The following is a 20,037-nucleotide window of genomic DNA, read 5'->3' as shown; positions in this document are numbered from 1 at the left end:
TTTATTCAAACTGTCTATGCCATTAAAGGCTCGCATCTTCGCTATCTGGCACCTTTTTTTTTAACATCATCATTTACGCCGTCAAAATAAGGATACCCTTGACGTGACAAAGAGATGTGACAAAAACTTCGGGTACCTTTTAAAAAGCCGACGACAATTCCTGAGGCACAACTGGGTCACTGTTGTATACGAAGAGAAAGTCAACTTGATTATCCATCCAGAACAGGTTGTTTTATTTCGCCATCTTGCATATTTCTAGTGTTGTGCCATTGTACCTACTGATGTATGTGTCGATCTCACGGATGAGATGTTTATGTGTCAAATTTGAGGGATACCCAAGTCAACTAAAATCCATGTATTTTAGCAATGACCAAGTGGGTTGCGTTGAAACTTTCAGGAATGTGTGTCTACGCACGAGGCGTAGTTCAACCGTTTGAGTACACTTTCAAATCTTCACGAAATAATATTTTAAAAACTGCCACAGGTTTGTTGACTTACATCCCACATATTTTTGACTTCGCATGTATATATGACAGATGGTTGTTTCAAGTACTGCCAAAGTTTCTTTTGAGTATAGACACTTGCCGGAATGTGCTAGTTGTGTAAACACATGAGAACAAACAACGTTTTCGAAATACAGCGATTATGAATTTTAGTCGACTTTTGAGTTGATACATTACATTTTTATCAGTTTTATTTTGGGGGTACCCTTATTTGGGCGGCGGTCAAATAACCCATGTAAAGGCCACCTTTTATCTTAAAAGTGTTCCAGTTAGCCAAGTTGAGTGCCCTCAATAGTATACATTGAATATAACAGCACAGGAATGAATGTTTTCGTTTTGGTATGAAAATTGGTGCAATATATTTATTTTTGCACAGTTTAGGTAATCCACAAATTCTTCAACCCTGCCACCCACACCGTCCAATCATTCTCTGCACCAACAATACATGTATTGTTTTGTTTAAAAATGTGTTTGTGTTAGTTTCTATTGCAAGAGAATGTCTTGTAGCATCAAAAATGCCTAAATACCCTTTTATTGGCGGCCATTTTGAAAATTGTAAAAAAACTACTGATTTCTTAATTTTTTCACGGTGGCTCTGTATCAGGTTTTGTTAAGCAAAAGCAAATGTCCATTTACGCCAAATTTGCTGTTAATCACATGAAGTGAAATATGCCTAACATACCCAACCGTTTACACTGGCGGCCATTTTGAAAAATTGTTTAAAAACTACCCATTTTGTATTTTTCGCGATGGCTCTGTATCAGGTTTTGTTAAGCACATAAAACTCTTCATATTTGCTTAATTTGGTGTTTGTTGCATGATTTGAATGATTTTGCAACATAGGAGCCCCACTATTGTAACAGTCTGTCGGTCCGCTGTCTGTTTGTCTCTCTCTGTTTGTATCTATCGGTCTCAACCCCACCCCCCCCCCCCCCCGCCCCTCTCTCTCAGTCTCTCTCTCTCTCATAATTATTTGTGTTGCTTCACTGTGTTAACAGATTATTCATTGGTGCCTGTTATTCAAAGCCCGGTAACAACTTGAAAAAGCAGTACTCATTGCCCTTGAACAAAATATTAACTCAAATGCATTCAATTCCCGGCATTATGTATGTGTGTGTGCGGCACGGCGTGTGTGTGTGCCGGTGTGGTGTGTGTGTGCGTGTTTGTGAGGGGGTGTTTGTGTGTGTGTGTGTGTCTGTCTGTGTGCATGTGTGTGTTAGTTTGTGAGGGGGTGTTTGTGTCTGTGTGCCATGTGTTTGTGAGTGTGTGCCAGACTGTCAGTGTGCGTGTGTCAGTGTGTGGTATGTGTGTGTGTGTGTATACACGGCGTGTGTGTGTGGTATGTGCCTGTGTGTGTGTGTGTGTGCACGGCGTGAGTGTGTGCACGGCGTGGACACCGTGACGTGCGGTTCTCTGGTGATACCTGTCACTCTGGCAAGCAGACACGCTGGTAAAAAGATATACTGTTTTACAATCGAATGCGTTTTTAGGCTACGTCTCACCAAAACTGACTGTCCGAAATTATCCTTAGCGGATTATGACTTTATTCAGTTGTTCTGCAGAAAAACAGAAATGCTGGAGAAAAACTGTTTGTTCCTGCAGCATTTCTGCATAATGTCATCTTTCGCCGAAGCAACGGGTTTTTCTGGAGCAAAACATTTTACTGCAGTAAAATTGAAATCAAGAATGCTGCAGTAAAACGGTGCTGTTGTTTTACTGCAGAAGACTGTTTACACTTTTTCTGCAGCATTTTGTACTGGCTCATTATAATGTTGGAGCACGCGAGCCCCCCTCTGTCGAGAGACGGACTCATCAGTCCAGAATTACCAATAGTTACAAACCGTATTATACTATCCCAGGGGGCGACGAATTCAAACGCTACTCAGTTTACAAGGTCGTTCGTTTTTCTCCAGAAAAACTGTCACAGACTATTCTGAAGAAAACGTTAATCGCAATAATGCTGCAGAAAACCAAGTAAACATTATGCTTCAGAAAAACTGTTTTACTGCAGTAAAAAACGTTGCTTCGGCGAAAGATGACATTATGCAGAAATGCTGCAGAAAAGACAATTTTTCTCCAGCATTTCGGTTTTTCTCCAGAATAACTGAATAATGTGCCAGTACAAAATGCTGCAGAAAAAATGTAAACAGGTTTTCTGCAGTAAAACAACAGCACCGTTTTACTGCAGCATTCTTGATTTCAATTTTACTGCAGTAAAATGTTTTGCTGCAGAAAAAAACGCTGCTTCGGCGAAAGATGACATTATGCAGAAATGCTGCAGAAAAGAACGGTTTTTCTCCAGCATTTGTCTTTTCTGCAGAATAACTGAATAAAGTCATAATCCGCTAAGGATACGAAATCTCTATCGGTAAATTCACGTGTACTGCAAATTGGTACTTGTACTCTAACCATATTCATGCCAGTCGTAAACACACACACCGTGGCACACACACACACACACACACACACCACGAGTCTGACACTGAGTGGACTTGATCCACAGGGCCGGATCTGGGGGGGGGGGGGGGGGGGGGTTCCTGGGGTTCCGGAACCCCCCCCCCCCCCCCCTGGCCATCCAATGTACCTCTCAGAGAAAAAAAAATGTGGACTTTGGACCCCTGCCTTCAGTTGGAACACCCCCCCCCCCCCCCCCCCCCCTCAAACGAACTTGGTCCGGCCCTGATCCACCGTTCTCAACGGCGGCCACGCTTTCACTCACCCTAACCGGCTCTTTCTCTCTTTGGCACCACGTTCTTGCACTGGATTGGACCGGCCATTCACACACACACACACACACTGACACACAGACACTGACACACACACCGTGCACACACACGCACGCACACACAGCGGCACACACACACACCGGCACACTGGCACACCAACAAAGTGACATGCTCACATGCAGATGTGTCAGATGTTTCTGTCTTTGCTCGTTGATATAACATACTGACAACACTGACATGTGTCTCATTATATATTAAAAACAAGTCGCGTAAGGCGAAATTACTACATTTAGTCAAGCTGTGGAACTCACAGAATGAAACTGAACGTAGTCCGCCGCTAGTGCAAAAGGCAGTGAAAGTGACGAGCCTGTTTGGCGCGGCAGCGGTTGCGCTGTGCTTCTTAGCACGCTTTACTGTACCTCTCTTCGTTTTAACTTTCTGAGCGTGTTTTTAATCCAAACATATCATATCTATATGTTTTTGGAATCAGGAACCTTCTTCTTCTTCTTCTGCGTTCGTGGGCTGAAACTCCCACGTACACTCGTGTTTTTGCACGAGTGGAATTTTACGTGTATGACCGTTTTTACCCCGCCATTTAGGCAGCCATACGCCGCTTTCGGAGGAAGCATGCTGGGTATTTTCGTGTTTCTACAACCCACCGAACTCTGACATGGATTACAGGATCTTTTCCGTGCGCACTTGGTCTTGTGCTTGCGTGTACACACGAAGGGGGTTAAGTCACTAGCAGGTCTGCACATAAGTTGACCTGGGAGATCGGAAAAATCTCCACTCTTAACCCACCAGGCGGCAGCGACCGGGATTCGAACTCACGACCTCCCGATTAGGAGGCCGACGTCTTACCACCACGCCACTGCGCCCGTCGAATCAGGAACCGACAAGGAATAAGATGAAATAGTTTTTAAATCGATTTTGGAAATTTAATTTTGATCATAATTTTTATATTTTTAATTTTCAGAGATTGTTTTTAATCCAAATATAACATATGTATATGTTTTTGGAATCAGCAAATGACGAAGAATAAGATGAAATTGTTTTTGGATCGTTTAATAAAAAAATAATTTTAATTACAAGTTTCCGATTTTTAATGACCAAACTCACTCATTAGTTTTTAAGCCACCAAGCTGAAATGCAATACCAAACCCCGACCTTCGTCGAAGATTGCTTTGCCAAAATTTCAATCAATTTAATTGAAAAATGAGGGTGTGACAGTGCCGCCTCAACTTTTACAAAAGCCGGATATGACGTCATCAAAGGTATTTATCAAAACAATGAAAAATATGTCCGGGGATATCATACCCAGGAACTCTCATGTCAAATTTCATAAAGATCGGCCCAGTAGTTTAGTCTGAATCGCTCTACACACAGACACACAGACACACAGACACACACACACACACACACACACATACACCACGACCCTCGTCTCGATTCCCCCCTCTATGTTAAAACATTTAGTCAAAACTTGACTAAATGTAAAAAGGGAAAAAAAACCAACATTACATACAAACAAGATTAGGATAAATTGTACACATCATTGAAAAAAAGAGTGTAAACAAGCAGACACGCTGGTAAAACTGGAATGAGGACGGGCCAGCAAATAAATAAAGATCGGCCCAGTCGTTTAGTCTGAATCGCTCTACACACACACACAGACACACACACACACACACACACACACATGGCACCACGACCCTCGTCTCGATTCCCCCCTCTATGTTAAAACATTTAGTCAAGTTTTGACTAAATGTAAAAAGGGAAAAAAAAACCAACATTACATACAAACAAGATTAGGATAAATTGTACACATCATTGAAAAAAAAAGAGTGTGAACAAGCAGACACGCTGGTAAAACTGGAATGAGGACGGGCCAGCAAATAACAAACATTTCAGAATTTCAGAATTTCAGAGTATTTTCGTCACGTCGTCAATTGCTGACTTTTAGTGACTAGCGCTCTTTAAGAGGACAAAGACGGAGAAAAAATCAAAAGTAACTGAGGATAGAAAAGACTTAAGCATAAAGGAAGTAGTCAAACGAAACAAAACGATCAAGGAGGAACTGAATATAACTGAGACCCTACTCTAACTTTGAAACAAAATAAGGAGTGGGGAGGAGTTAGAATGAGAGTTTGGAGAGCTCCCCTCTGAAAGATACCAGATTTTTTTTAATGAAGGGAAGCCACTCTTAAAGTCACACACTTCTAAAGCTTTCCCAGCAACACAAAATGGCGGCGTAAATAATGTGGAACACGGACAGACTACCGTCTTCTGTCTCAGCGCAGAGCTGTTGATCGTAGCACTGAAGAAAGAGAGAGATGTGAACATTTCACAGTTGTGGTACCAGTTACTTCATGGATCTGGATGACAGAAAGGTAAGACATGTTCGTGAATTAAACTGAGCGAACAGCATCCAGGCACAAAGCTACGCATGCAGTCATCATTAGATCTCTCTCTCTCTCTCTCTCTCTCTCTCTCTCTCTCTCTCGCTCTCTCTCTCTCTCTCTCTCTCTCTCTCTCTCTCTCTCTCTCTCTCTCTCTCTCTCTCTCTCTCTCTCTCTCTCTCTCTCTCTTTCTGTCTCTGTGCTAGCGTGCGTGTGAGGTGAGCGGGTGTAAAGACACACGTACAGCTCCACAAGCAGTCATCATTATGAGACTCTCCCTCTTTCTCTCATTCCTTCTCGTTCAACCCACACACAATAAAGGAATATATATCCAGGATCAACCCCACAATAGCTAGTCTCCAAGTTTGTTTGTTTATTTAGTTTGCATGTTAATTGTTTCATATCCTCCCCCACCCCCAAATGTGTCAGAATAAAAACAACATGGCTATGAACCTGTAGTAGAAGAATACAAGAAAAAATGTGTGTGTGTGTGTGTGTGTGTGTGTGTGTGTGTGTGTGTGTGTGTGTGTTGCAACAGAGAAAGAGAGAAACAGAAAATGTGTGTTGACAGAAACACCTACGGGACATACATGTTTCATGTGAAAGATGGAAAAATGCATTTTCATTTGTGCACATCCTAGATACTGGGTCACAACTATGGGACATGGACACCAGGAAAAAAAGTAGGACTGAATTGAGTGAAATACTCTTTTTTAAGTGCAAAAGACATGCCTGTATCTTTTTCTGTCAAAGAGAGGACCTTTCATATCGGGGTTTCTTTAGAAATGACAATTAGACACATGCAGTACGCTCTATGTCGTGGGTTACATGGTTTCCACTTTAGGCTTCAATATCCCACAGGAAAGAACTTTAGCTCAGTTATTGCATGTGGCATGTGGACAACATTGATAAATAAATATGCAAACATGAAAGTTTGAAATTACAAGTTTCCATAAGTTAACTAGATCGAAGTAGAAAGTGGAAACCGTAACCCACGCAATTTCCAGGTGCAAAAGTTTTTCTTGTAGGTCAAATGTAGCAACTAGCCTTTTGGGCACCCTTTTGGGTTTTAATACATGATAGAAAGATTTAAGTGAGCAAAAAGTTTTCGATCTGTGCTCACTGGGTTTATGTGTATAGAGATAATACTGTCGTGAGTTACATGGAAACCATAGTTTGTAATGTCTTTTATTTCCAAAGAAAAGAACTAAAACTTGATTATTGCAATTTGCATGTGGACAACATTGATAAATAAATATGCAAACATGAAAGTTTGAAATTACAAGTTTCCATAAGTTAACTAGATCGAAGTAGAAAGTGGAAACCGTAACCCACGCAATGTCCAGGCGCAAAAGTTTTTTTTGTAGGTCAAATGTAGCAACTAGCGTTTTGGGCACCCTTTTGGGTTTTAATACATGATAGAAAGATTTAAGTGAGCAAAAAGTTTTCGATCTGTGCTCACTGGGTTTATGTGTATAGAGATAATACTGTCGTGAGTTTCATGGAAACCATAGTTCGTAATGTCTTTTATTTCCAAAGAAAAGAACTAAAACTTGATTATTGCATGTGGACTACATAGATAAATAACTATGCATACATGAAAGTTTGAAATTTTCAAGTTTCCATAAGCGACAATCCTAAATGAGAGAATTAATCGATTGTCGATCGTGCGTTGCAGAAGAATCGAAAATTTCATAATGGCGCCGATCATGAGAACACATGTGCTGCTCAAACTTTGCACCAGATCAAGCTTTAATCAGCAAAATATCGCAAAATTCGTCGATGAATATATGCTACAATTGTCAAAAAAGATTTTACAGGTCTCAAACAGTGAAGATACAGCGTGGTCTGTCGTGAGTTACGTCTCAAAAACCGGAAACGAATACGATTGGGTGGATAAGTTCTCATTGTCTATTCACATGACCGGGTCAAACGTCATGAATGGAACTTTCGACGGTGTTCCCGCGATCTCACAACGCGTGTGTGATAGGCAATGCGGGATTTGTCGTCTGCTGTGGCCATGCTTTCGTGGGTTACAGATGGAAACGAAACAAGGGTGGGGTACATTCAAGCGCGATTATAAGCTGAAATAAATTTGTTTCCTACCGTAGTGCTGTGTTTTGAAAACCTAAATGTTGTTGAAATAAATAAATAATGACTTTGAATAACTTTGAGGTTTCCTTTGTTCAGCAGATCGCATTTTTTGATGAAGTTGAAACCGGAAACGACGGTAACCCACGATTACGTGTTTTCTTTGCCGATCAAACTCCCAGAAGAAGAAAAATAGATGTAATTCTTGAGTGTGTATGTCGAGAATAATCCTTCAGCTGACCCATAAACATCACAATAAAATTCACAGAGCTTTATTCTCCATTATGTACAGCTGCAACACAGACTGGTGTATTTTTGTCCCAGTTTTAGGTGCTGTTTTGGGGGCATTTTGGCTAAAAATTAAATCGTTTAAAACCCACAGCAATGTTTGGAAACCCAAACTTGGTTGTTACAGTAAGTCAAATCCATCCCCTTTGACATCAAAGCATCCCCTTTGTCATCCATTGCTCAGAGATATTGTGACAGTCATTCAAAGTTGACAACCCATAGTATTTCCCAGTATCTAGGACGTGCACATTTATAAAGTAGCTCTTTTTTGTTACACTTATATCTCTTTTGTCTGCATGGCTTCAGTATGTGCCTTAATTTGCCTGCCAGCCCTCCGCATGACACTTAAGAATCACGTACCGCTCAAGTAGGCAAACAACAGACCTCAATACTGATTGTATATTTTGAAGTGTGAAGGGCTATGTCACAAGTGATAATCTTCATGTTTGTCTGTATGCACATGCATGTTTTGTGCCTGTTTGCTTGAATGATCATGGATTCATTTTTTTCAACTATCATCATAGTCTGACTACACTGTTTATAATTCATCTCAAACTGTGTGTTCCAGACTGAAAGATGACGAAAAATCATTTTGCAACGCTGGGCCTGAAGGCAGGTGCAAGGGAAGATGATATCAAGAAGGCGTACCGCTCCCTGGCCAAACGGTGGCACCCGGACAAAAACAACAACCCGGGAGCAGAAGAAAAGTTCAAGGAAATTGGTGCTTCCTACGAGTACCTCCAGAGCAAAGACCGCAGAGATGTGCTTGAGCGTGAACTGACGCGGAAAACAGAGACGACGACCAAGACGACCACACAGGCCAGCACCTCCACTGGCGCCTCCACAAGCTACCAGTCCACATCCAAGCCCGCCTATAACTGGAATTACAAAGGGGCGGAGAAAACCCCGCCACCCAAACCCCCACCTCAAGCCTCGACTTCTTCCACAAAGGCAGGCCCCTCCAAGGAGAACAGTAAACCGACATCAGATTCCAAGAAGCAAAAAACCCCTCACTGGTCTGAGTCTTTCCACAAGACGAGAGGTAAAAGAGACTTTGAAAACAGAGCCAAACCAAACTTTAGAGCGTGGCGGAGTGGGTGGGAGGAGGACGAAGACGTTGAGGGTCCTCCCACCACGCCCAAGTACTCTGACGCCTTCAGAGTTTTTGTGGACAAAGTGAACGAAGACTACTTAGCGTCTTTCTTCCTCAGTGATGACTTGTTCGGTAATGTGGATCCCTTTGCCTTTGGTGGCGGTCTGGGGCCAGGACCTTGGCCCAGACCAAAACCTCCCAAGAAGCGAAACCCTCAAAACACGGCTCAAGAAAGTGGATATACTGGAGGACTGGATGAAGATCTCTTATTTGCTTCAGGACCTAGCAGGAGTGAGTGCTGCCTTTTTGTTTCCAAACCTATCACTTCTCTTCGCCTTCTCCACTGTGGTGTATGGTATTTGTTTGCTCCTGTTTCGCTTTGATTCTAAATATTGTCTGTATGAGATGGTTTGTCACAGCTGTTTCTGACTTTTCTTTTAGGTGTGGAAGGGGCAAGTTAAAAACAGTCAGGGGAGGGCATCCTTTGGCTGCCAAGAGGTTCAGCCAGCACATTCATAGAACTATGTGCGCTTAATTGCTCAACCATTTTCACGCTATATATCCGGAAAGGGGACTTTTTATCGGCTGGCCTGCATGCAGCTCAAGCAGTTGTGGTATGTCTACTGTGAGGGTGAATGGGTTCTAAACATAGCTTAGCCTGCTTGCAGTTAAATAAGCAGAAATGAGGCCCTGGAAACAACCGTGCTGTTGGACATGCATGTGATGTCTTGACAAGGGAGAATGTGCTTTCAGTTTTTGGGCATTTGTAGCGGCTAAGAATTTAGGGATCATGGAAATGATCCTCACTAAGAGATAACATAAGTCGATATGTTGTGCTGTGCAGAGGATACCAGTACACCCTTACAGTGTCCAACCTGTTACAAGACGTTCCCTCCAAGCAAAATTGTGAGTAACCCATGTTGCATGAATCGTACTTTGCGCCTCGTTCTGAATGTCAGTTTGTAAAGCCTAAATCCGAGACGAGTGTGGAACAAATAAAAATTCAAAACTAAATTATAGGGGCAGAAAATTGAAGCATAAACTATGATAAAGGTTATTAAAACAATTCTTAAGGTTGATTTATGTCTCCACCATCCAACGGAAGAATTTGAGCTGGCAATGAAGGGAAGAACTAAAAACCATTCTTCAATTAAAGGAATTATTTGAGGTTACACATGTAAAGAGAGAGAGAGAGAGAGAGAGAGAGAGAGAGAGAGAGAGAGAGAGAGAGAGAGAGAGAGAGAGAGAGAGAGAGAGAGAGAGAGAGAGAGAGAGAGAGAGCGAGAGAGAGAGAGTGAGAGTGTGTGTGTGTGTGTGTGTGTGCGCGCATCTACTGGCTAAGAAGACTAATACACGTATTAAACGGTGTTTCCAATTCAGAGTAAATGAACTTTATACTGACGTAGATGGATTTGTCAATGAATGAAGCTGACATATTCAACTGATATTTCCTACTTACCACCACACCTGCTGTTGTTATCTCGGATTAAAAAATAACAAGCTCCAAGTGGCCCGATATGCCCTTTATTGCCAGTAAAAGGTATGCAAAGTGTACCGGATATATTTCATGCTTTTGTCTCTGCTTTTATCAGGCAAGGCATCAGTTCTACTGTGGGAAGTTTGATGCGCCAAGTGACATCGATGAGGATGAAATACCTGGGTACCAGAGAGGCACGCATTACAGTGATGATGATGACGTTCTTGGTGACCAGTACCCTTTTGGCAGCAAACAGCCCAAGGACTGGCACAGTCGGCACGAGGAAGTGTTGAACAAAATCCGTCGTGATCGTCAGGCTCACCAAGCCTATTTGAATCGCCAGGCAACAGGTTGGTTGGTCTATACAACACATTTAGACCATGAGTTTGGTTCATTTATGTAAGCTGTGATTTGCTGATTTGCGGGGATAGGCCACCGAAGTTGTACAGTGGCACCCACCTTTTAAAACCACCAAAAGTCTGAGAAAATCAGATTGTTAAAAGGAGGGAGTCTCAAATCCGGAAGCTCTGCAAGCATGTAACAAAGACCAAGATAACCCCTGTAGGATTTTGTAGCTTCTAAACTTATGTACATATTTTTTTCTGAATGCTCCATCTGTGTGTGTGTGTGTGTGTGTGTGTGTGTGTGTGTGTGTGTGTGTGTGTGTGTGTGTGTGTGTGTGTGTGTGTGCGTGTGCGTGCACATACATGTGTGCAGGCATGTGTGCGTGCGTGAGGTTTTTTAAGGATGTTCCAGTTGAGCCGTTGTTACTTGTTATTTGCTTTATAATTGAGTTAGTTTTGTAATCGCTGCATGTGGCTGGGTTATTTTTTTGTCTTGGTCGAGTGATTCTGTTATTTGTATTATAACACTGGGATAGTTTAAAGGCTGGGGGAAAAAAACACAAACAACACAAATTAAACCAACTAACCTAAACAAGAGAGACAGAAAGTTAGAAATAGAGACAGAGATCGAGAGCACAAATGACACAATCCCCAAAATAATAATGTAATTTCAGAGGAGCACGAGTGTGAGTACTGTGGTCGTTCGTTCAGCCTGCAGGCCCTGGATCGACACTCACCGGTGTGTAAAGAACACGTCATGCGCTACGGCAAGCCAATGAATCCTGGCTTTGGCTTCACTGGCATGCCTCGGAGAGAAAGCACAACATCACGTGCCAAAGAAGTGAGATCTCTCTCTCTCTCTCTCTCTCTCTCTCTCTCTGGCCCATATTCTCTCACTCTAAATTATTTATTTATGTTTTTTTAATTTTTTAATTTTATTTTGCTTTCTCTGTTTTGTTAACGTGGGTGATTGCTGAAACTGTTGTCAAACTGAAATTAGGATCAAGATCTTGGAAAATTTTTCCCAGCATTTTAAATTTTAAATCATTGTAAATCCAAGTCATTTCAGTATTTTTAAAAGTACGTTCCTTCTCTTGTAAGCAAGCATGTATCTGTTCAGGCCTTTGATAGCATCAGAGCATCCTTCATCTTAAATGGATGCCCCAACTCAACATCCAAGCTGCTTCTGTGCTGAGTGGGAATTCTTTTTTTAAATCAATTTAATAACTGACACTTGTGTCCATCTGCTGAATAAATATTGACTGTGCACAAAATGCAGCCATGCTATTGCTGTGTGGCCATATACGTATGTGTTAAGTGGAGGAGATGCTCTGGCTTCCATTTGAAAGCCTGGGCAGATCTGTGATCGTGAACACAACCATGTATGCGAAAACGACAGTACTTTTAAGAATATAAAGGATCTGTTTGTGTGTATAGTACTCCAAGAAAGTGCCACGGCCTGGTGAAGCAGGGCCATCAACACAGAGACAGTCAGGACGCAGTGAAAACACAGGTTACAGTTCTGACGACGACCATGGACACCCCTCTTCATCTTCACCATCACCACCGCCACCACGCAAGGGATTCTCGCAGCGTTCAGAAAATGTTCGACCCAACGCAAAGGCTGGCCCTCAGAAAGGTTTGTATCATGGACATACAGCGGAACCCCCCTTAAGGCCTAAAAAAAATCTGAGACAATCAGGTTTTAAAAATGAAGGAGTCTTATACGGGTTATGATAGGAAAATGTGAAGAAAAAATAACAAGGTGTTAAAGGGGGGTTCCACTGTACAGCGGTGCCTGTACTTAAAGAGGGGTTCCACTGTACAGTGGTGCCTGTACTTAAAGAGGGGTTCCACTGTACAGTGGTGCCTGTACTTAAAGAGGGGTTCCACTGTACAGTGGTGCCAGCACTTAAAGGGGGGTTTCACTGTACAGTGGTGCCTGTACTTAAAGAGGGGTTCCACTGTACAGTGGTGCCTGTACTTAAAGAGGGGTTCCACTGTACAGTGGTGCCTGCACTTAAAGGGGGGTTTCACTGTACAGTGGTGCCTGTACTTAAAGAGGGGTTCCACTGTACAGTGATGCCTGCTTTTAAAGGGGGGTTCCCCAGTACAGTGGTGCCTGTACTTAAAGAGGGGTTCCACTGTACAGTGGTGCCTGCACTTAAAGGGGGGTTCCACTGTACAGTGGTGCCTGCACTTAAAGTGGGGTTCCACTGTACAGTGGTGCCTGCACTTAAAGGGGGGTTCCACTGTACAGTGGTGCCTGTACTTAAAGAGGGGTTCCACTGTACAGTGGTGCTTGTACTTAAAGGGGGGTTCCCCTGTACAGTGGTGCCTGCACTTAAAGAGGGGTTCCACTGTACAGTGGTGCCTGTACTTAAAGAGGGGTTCCACTGTACAGCGGTGCCTGCACTTAAAGGGGGGTTCCTCTGTACAGTGGTGCCTGTACTTAAAGAGGGGTTCCACTGTACAGTGGTGCCTGTACTTAAAGAGGGGTTCCACTGTACAGTGGTGCCTGCACTTAAAGGGGGGTTCCCCTGTACAGTGGTGCCTGTACTTAAAGAGGGGTTCCACTGTACAGTGGTGCCTGCACTTAAAGGGGGGTTCCCCTGTACAGTGGTGCCTGCACTTAAAGAGGGGTTCCACTGTACAGTGGTGCCTGTACTTAAAGAGGGGTTCCACTGTACAGCGGTGCCTGCACTTAAAGGGGGGTTCCACTGTACAGTGGTGCCTGTACTTAAAGAGGGGTTCCACTGTACAGTGGTGCCTGTACTTAAAGAGGGGTTCCACTGTACAGTGGTGCCTGCCCTTAAAGAGGGGTTCCACTGTACAGTGGTGCCTGTACTTAAAGAGGGGTTCCACTGTACAGTGGTGCCTGCACTTAAAGGGGGGTTCCACTGTACAGTGGTGCCTGTACTTAAAGAGGGGTTCCACTGTACAGTGGTGCCTGCACTTAAAGGGGGGTTCCACTGTACAGTGGTGCCTGTACTTAAAGAGGGGTTCCACTGTACAGTGGTGCCTGTACTTAAAGAGGGGTTCCACTGTACAGTGGTGCCTGCACTTAAAGGGGGGTTCCACTGTACAGTGGTGCCTGTACTTAAAGAGGGGTTCCACTGTACAGTGGTGCCTGTACTTAAAGAGGGGTTCCACTGTACAGTGGTGCCTGTACTTAAAGAGGGGTTCCACTGTACAGTGGTGCCTGCACTTAAAGGGGGGTTCCACTGTACAGTGGTGCCTGTACTTAAAGAGGGGTTCCACTGTACAGTGGTGCCTGCACTTAAAGGGGGGTTCCACTGTACAGTGGTGCCTGTACTTAAAGAGGGGTTCCACTGTACAGTGGTGCCTGGACTTAAAGAGGGGTTCCACTGTACAGTGGTGCCTGTACTTAAAGAGGGGTTCCACTGTACAGTGGTGCCTGGACTTAAAGAGGGGTTCCACTGTACAGTGGTGCCTGCACTTAAAGGGGGGGTTCCACTGTACAGTGGTGCCTGCACTTATAGGACACCCTATGGACCAGCTAAAGGTGTTCCTACATTGTAGGTCGCCTTTCACAACAGTTTGGTCAAAATAATATACAAAGGTGCCCTTTCATGGGAGGTGTTCTCTCATTGGAAGGACCTTGCATAGCAGGTACCACTGTACATTTGCTACAGACTTATGCAAACATGAGTTGATTACAAGTCAGAGTAATTTTGAAGATAGCTGTATGGTGTAGCTTTGGCCTGAAGGTTTATACTTGTCCACTTTAAAAAGAGGACGTGGTTTGGGAAATGGGGATGACGATGTTGAAAGCACGGGGGAGAGGGGGTAAGAGGCTGGTTGGAATGGTGGAAGATAGTGTAGGGATTTAATCAGTGGACAGTTACACATTATAGTTAAATATATCAGTTTCTCCCTTATTAAAACAGTTGTGGCATACATGTTCTATATGGCAAACTTGACTTTCAGGTCTGTTTTTATGTTTGTTACTTCAGTGCAAAATCCTACTGAATTTTCACACAATTTGTTTCTCCAGAGCCCACAAAGAAACCATCCTTCACAGATGCAAGGAGAAATTCTTCAGCAACAGATACGACAAAAAAACCTCCAAACACAGAATCAGCAAAAAATGGCACACCACAAACCGGCTTCACAAAAAAGCCACCAGCATCAGAGGCAACTAAGAAACCACCAACCTTTAAGGCAAACAGCCAGGGGAAGACCTCAAAAAGGTGAGAAAAACACGATACAGCTTTTGCCATGTTGTCTTTACAAACAGAAGACCTCAAATTAATTCTTCTGAAAAATGCCTCAGGGTCTCCAACATTCTGGTCGTATACATTTTCAGACAAAAAGTGAACACAAAATGCTGTATTTATAATTGGTGTAGATTGGAATTCTGAAATATACAATGCAGTGTTGTTGCTTTTTTTGTAGTAAACATTATGTACAAAACTTACATTTGCAGGCCTGAAAGTGGCGAGTATTTTACTCGCCATGGCGAGTAGAAACATGTAAATGGCGAGTAGAAATGTAAATCTACTCGCCAAATGCGAGTAAAGTTGCTGAACCAAATGGTTGGTTTGGCGAGTAAAAATACAAAATGTTGCTCTCTGGCTAGTAAATTATGAGAAGTACTAGCCAAAGGCCAGTGCCCCATTTCGTGGACTTTCAGCGCTGATTTATGTTAATTTTGTGACACTTTCTTTACCCCTCTTCTTCCCCTACCCCCCCCCCCCCCCCCTCGACTCCCCCATCATCCACCCCAGCCCCCAGTCATCTCTACATTTTGTCTTTGCAAATGGTGCAATTATTGTTTAAGTTTAATTAATGTAACACATTGTACGTCTTTTAGTGGGGAAGATACTAAAACAGTTGGTGAACAAAATGTCAAAGAGGAAAAAGCAGGAGAAAAGGAAGAGGTGAAGAAAGAGAGTGGTAATGAGAAAGAGAAGTCATAGGTAAGCCAAGGTGAAACAACTGCTTGGTGTTGACATGTTGGTGTTTACACTGCTTGGAAACAATCTTTGGTTTTAAATGTTTTTATTCTATTTTTGTTGTTTATTTAGTTATTCATTTTGTCTGCTTTGTTTTCTTCTAATTCCTGTTTACCTCTGTGCGTGACCTGCTTGAAACGCATGTGCATGACTTTAATTTGCTAGCCTTAAATCCTTTTAAGTCTCCCCTTTTTAAGATATCCCGGCCCCTATTTAAAGAAACAAAATCTGTAGCATTTTCATATTTCCAGCTGAAGTAGTAAGTAAAATCACCTCCATTTTATGACTCTGGAATTATGTCCTATTTTTTAAAGCAAGTTTTTAAAGCAATGATAACATTTTGGGGGGTAATCTATGTGTTTGCGATTATGAATGCATTTGAGAGCATGATCGATGCTAGCATCTGATAAAAAAAACCACTTCAGTTTAATGAAAATTTGTGTGTGATTTTTTCAGTGACTTCAGTGGAAGGTTGTCTGGTCACAAGTTCAGGGGAACAGGATTTAAGTTTGGTGTCGATGGAAAGTAATGTCTGACAATTCTTTGGACAAAGTGATGACAAAGTTGATTCCACTCTGTACTGCTGTCACAGTGTTGTTCTCAGGCCTTGGTCTTTGGTCATTTATGATCTGATGCATTGGTATCACCTCTGGCCTGTCCACACTTTTGACAAGTGGGAGGACGTGTTCTGACAAATCAATGTTTATGTAACCAGGACATTTGGACCTACACATGTATTTTAACTCATTGTCTCCCAGGCAGATATATCCGTACCCACTCATATGGCTCTATCTGATTTAGTACGGATATATCCGTACACACAGTCACTTCAGCCGCTTCCTGTAACATCGATCTAACGCCTGCATTCCAGCGTCTTGATACACAGTTCCTACACAGTTACTATAATTCTGAGTGACCTGCTGCAGCACAGCTGGTCTCGGCTAAAAAAACACTTGGTCAACATAGGTGGTGTAGAAAGTGTTAATGTAGCTCCACCTGACCTAATGTTCTCTGAGTCTAGAAACAACAGTGCACAGAAGGCACACACATTAGGGTGAAAACACAGGGTCTCTGACAGAGTGACAGCCAAGTTGAGTGGACTTGCCTGCCTTGTTCAAGTTACAGACCAAGATGCATATGCTTTGGAATGCAAGAAGACAAAATGACTCAATGCAAGTAGTTAACTTGCCCAGAAGAAAATAAGAAAATGTTTAATATGATAGATAGGTAGATTCTTTCCTAGCTGCCTTATGTAAATTGTTTTCCTTTGGTATAATTTCTTCACTTTGCTTTTGTTTCATGGTGTTAAAGCATTTTAAGTGATTTGTTGAAGAATTCAAAGTATCTGACTGTATCTGAAATTTCCCTGCATACCAGTTTAGGACTAAAAAAGCATACAACAGAAACAGAAAATACTTCATGATTTAATATTGTTAATGGTGTTTACTTATTAATTTCTTCTTCATTACTTAATATTGTTAATGGTGTTTACTTATTAATTCCTTCTTCATTACTTATTATTGTTAATGGCGTTTACTTATTAATTTCTTCTTTCTCACCAAAGCTCATGCTGAGTTAAAAAAAAAAGTGAATATATGTTTGATATATATGATACAAACAGTGACAACAGGAGAAAAACTAAATGTAAAACCATAAGAGAAATCTTATCAAAGCAGTCGTGGATCAAACCCATGCTGACAGTGACCACAACTGGCTTTTTAGCTCAATTTATAGCGAATTGGCTTGGAAACCAGTTTTTCGCTATCGGCATAGGTACCAATCCAGGTTTGACAAGGTTTTTTTTCTCACAGGGACAGCTTTGTGCAGACTCTCTTCAGTGTCTTGTGCACCCCCATGTGAACACATGTGTATGATAAAGATCACAAGCTCAAAGTGAAAGTCTCAGTGATTGGATAACTCGAAAACAAGCATGTATCATAATCTCCCGTCATCATATCAACAGGATCATATCTTCATACTATGAGGCAGGCTCATTAAATGCAGGTAAGTGAAAAAGACGGTAAAATTGAGCCTGTGTCAGTAAACAATATCAGACTCTGTAGTGTATTTCACAAACATATCCCAATATGAGTCATTTGGTCCTAAAAGGATGCTGAACTCCAATAATCAGTCAGTCGACTGAACTTTGTCCCTGCCCCAAATGGTTGTACATTTGGAGAAATGTGTGATTTGTAATTTAAAGCTGTTTCCCGTGATAATATGCATCTTGTGTGGTGTTATCATAAGCACAAAAGTCACTGTAAGTGTATTTTTGTGTGCATATATGACTTTGAATGTATTAGACTATGGCATATATGTCCTTGTGCAATGTATGTATGAAAAGATATGATTAAGTAGAATCCTGCCAGAAAGTCGATAAATCACAACTGTCTTTCATTATTTTCTGAGAATTGAGAATGTGAATTCATGATCATGTCAAAGTATACTTTTAGTAATTGTGTGTTTGTGTGTGTGAGTATGTGTACGTGTGTGTGTGTGTGTGTGTGTGTGTGTGTGTGTGTGTGTGTGTGTGTGTGTGTGTGAAAGTGTGTGTGTGAAAGTGTTTCTTATACCCAGGTTTATGTACATACATTGTGTAGGATATAAATAGTCTTGTTTCATGTAGATAAACCCATTTCACTGTGATAATGTTGTATTATTTTTATTGAAGACATTTTGGACATGATATTTAGTAAGTGCTCCGTCCTTCTCAGGTTTTTAATGTTGTTGGATTGTGCATTGTTGACATGATAATTGTTTGTCTTGTCATTCTTCAGCCCTGTGCACGTTTTTCACCAAAAAACAAAAACAACAAGAGGCGAAGCCTTCAAGGCTCACGTAAGAAATCGACAAACAGTAACACAAACTCAATCACTCCGTCACACATACACACACACACAGTAAGCATAGGTGACACGGTGCAAGAGTGCGAGACACTAGATCTAGATCTGTCTGTCTGTAGCCTACTTTACTTACGGGGACACGACTGCCAGATGGCCAGATCAACATTGCGCTTTCGACAGCGCTTCCTCGCGCAGACACTGGGAAACACGCTGTGCAGATTAACCTGTAGGAAATCTCCTTTGGTATCTTCTTTATCTATTTTTCTGGAGCTACGAAACCGAACAATGTGAAATCGTCTTCTCCGAATCGGCGAACTGCAGCTCGGTGATAACTGTATCTATACCACAATCCTTCACGCGATCTGACCTAACCTTGACCCCTGACCTGGTCTACATACCACACACGACACAAACCAGTCACCTGTTTTTACCCCCCCAAAACCCTCCACCACCCGTTTTCTTTGGATACACACTTTAACTACATACGTGCCGACGAAATGTTGATCATTGCTTCAATATTTTGAAGCTGTTGCTTGGATAATAACCAGGTAAAATTAGTATTTCGGTGTTCAGTCAAATGTTAAAGTTTCTACCACAGACATACATACCTACGCACGCACAGACAGACAGACAAAAGTTAGCATCGCATAGGCTACACTTATGTGAGCCAAAAACAGAAAACTAGTTAATACAAGTAACCCAAGCTTTTTATCTGCATACATGAGTTGATCGTTACAAATGACATGGCATTTCACTGAACCAATGTCCTTTATTAAAAACATGAACATCAACATAATTTTGTGTGTGTGTGTGTGTGTGTGTGTGTGTGTGTGTGTGTGTGTGTGTGTGTGTGTGTGTGTGTTCCAGGTAATTTACTTTTACAATTATGTAGTTTACAGTTGAACATTCCTGCCAGTAATTTTTGATATGCTAAACACATTCTTTTATGGATGATTGTTCTCTTTCTTTTTTTTAAAGAGAAACAAACATTACAAATAAAGCTGTTTGACTTTCTTCTGTGATCTGTGTTGTTTTTTCCTGTTCATACTGTCTTGCTTGCTTTCATTAAAGGTACACAGACTCGCTAACATGGATGACTCATGAAACTCATTCATCTTTCTCCTCCCTCCTTCAGCTACTAGCACCAGCCCATCTTCCTTCAGCAAGTTGAAATCCTCCCACTCCTTTTTCAGTCCCTCTTGTTCCATTTCATTGAATTTGATTTGAAGGCAGGTAAGTAGTAATAACAGAATTTAGAAAGAATAAAATACATATTTTCTGTCTTTACAAGTAA

The 20,037-nt window shown here is 42.0% G+C and overlaps 1 protein-coding gene across 1 annotated transcript; it reads left to right on the top strand.

The window, feature by feature from the left end:
• The first annotated feature begins 5,466 nt into the window (after positions 1-5,466).
• On the top strand, positions 5,467-18,879 carry LOC138973148 (uncharacterized). Its single transcript, XM_070345823.1, has 8 exons — positions 5,467-5,619; positions 8,576-9,391; positions 9,945-10,006; positions 10,693-10,927; positions 11,596-11,762; positions 12,359-12,560; positions 14,940-15,135; positions 16,357-18,879. Exons 2-8 carry the CDS (start codon positions 8,584-8,586, stop codon positions 16,427-16,429), a joined length of 1,743 nt encoding a protein of 580 aa, XP_070201924.1. The 5' UTR covers positions 5,467-5,619; positions 8,576-8,583; the 3' UTR covers positions 16,430-18,879.
• Positions 18,880-20,037: the final 1,158 nt, after the last annotated feature.

This window comes from Littorina saxatilis, linkage group LG8 (genome assembly GCF_037325665.1).
Source record: "Littorina saxatilis isolate snail1 linkage group LG8, US_GU_Lsax_2.0, whole genome shotgun sequence".
In the NCBI taxonomy this organism is placed as follows: domain Eukaryota; kingdom Metazoa; phylum Mollusca; class Gastropoda; order Littorinimorpha; family Littorinidae; genus Littorina; species Littorina saxatilis.
The sequence above is the reverse complement of the archived record's forward strand: the minus strand, read 5'-3'. Positions and strand labels throughout refer to the sequence as shown.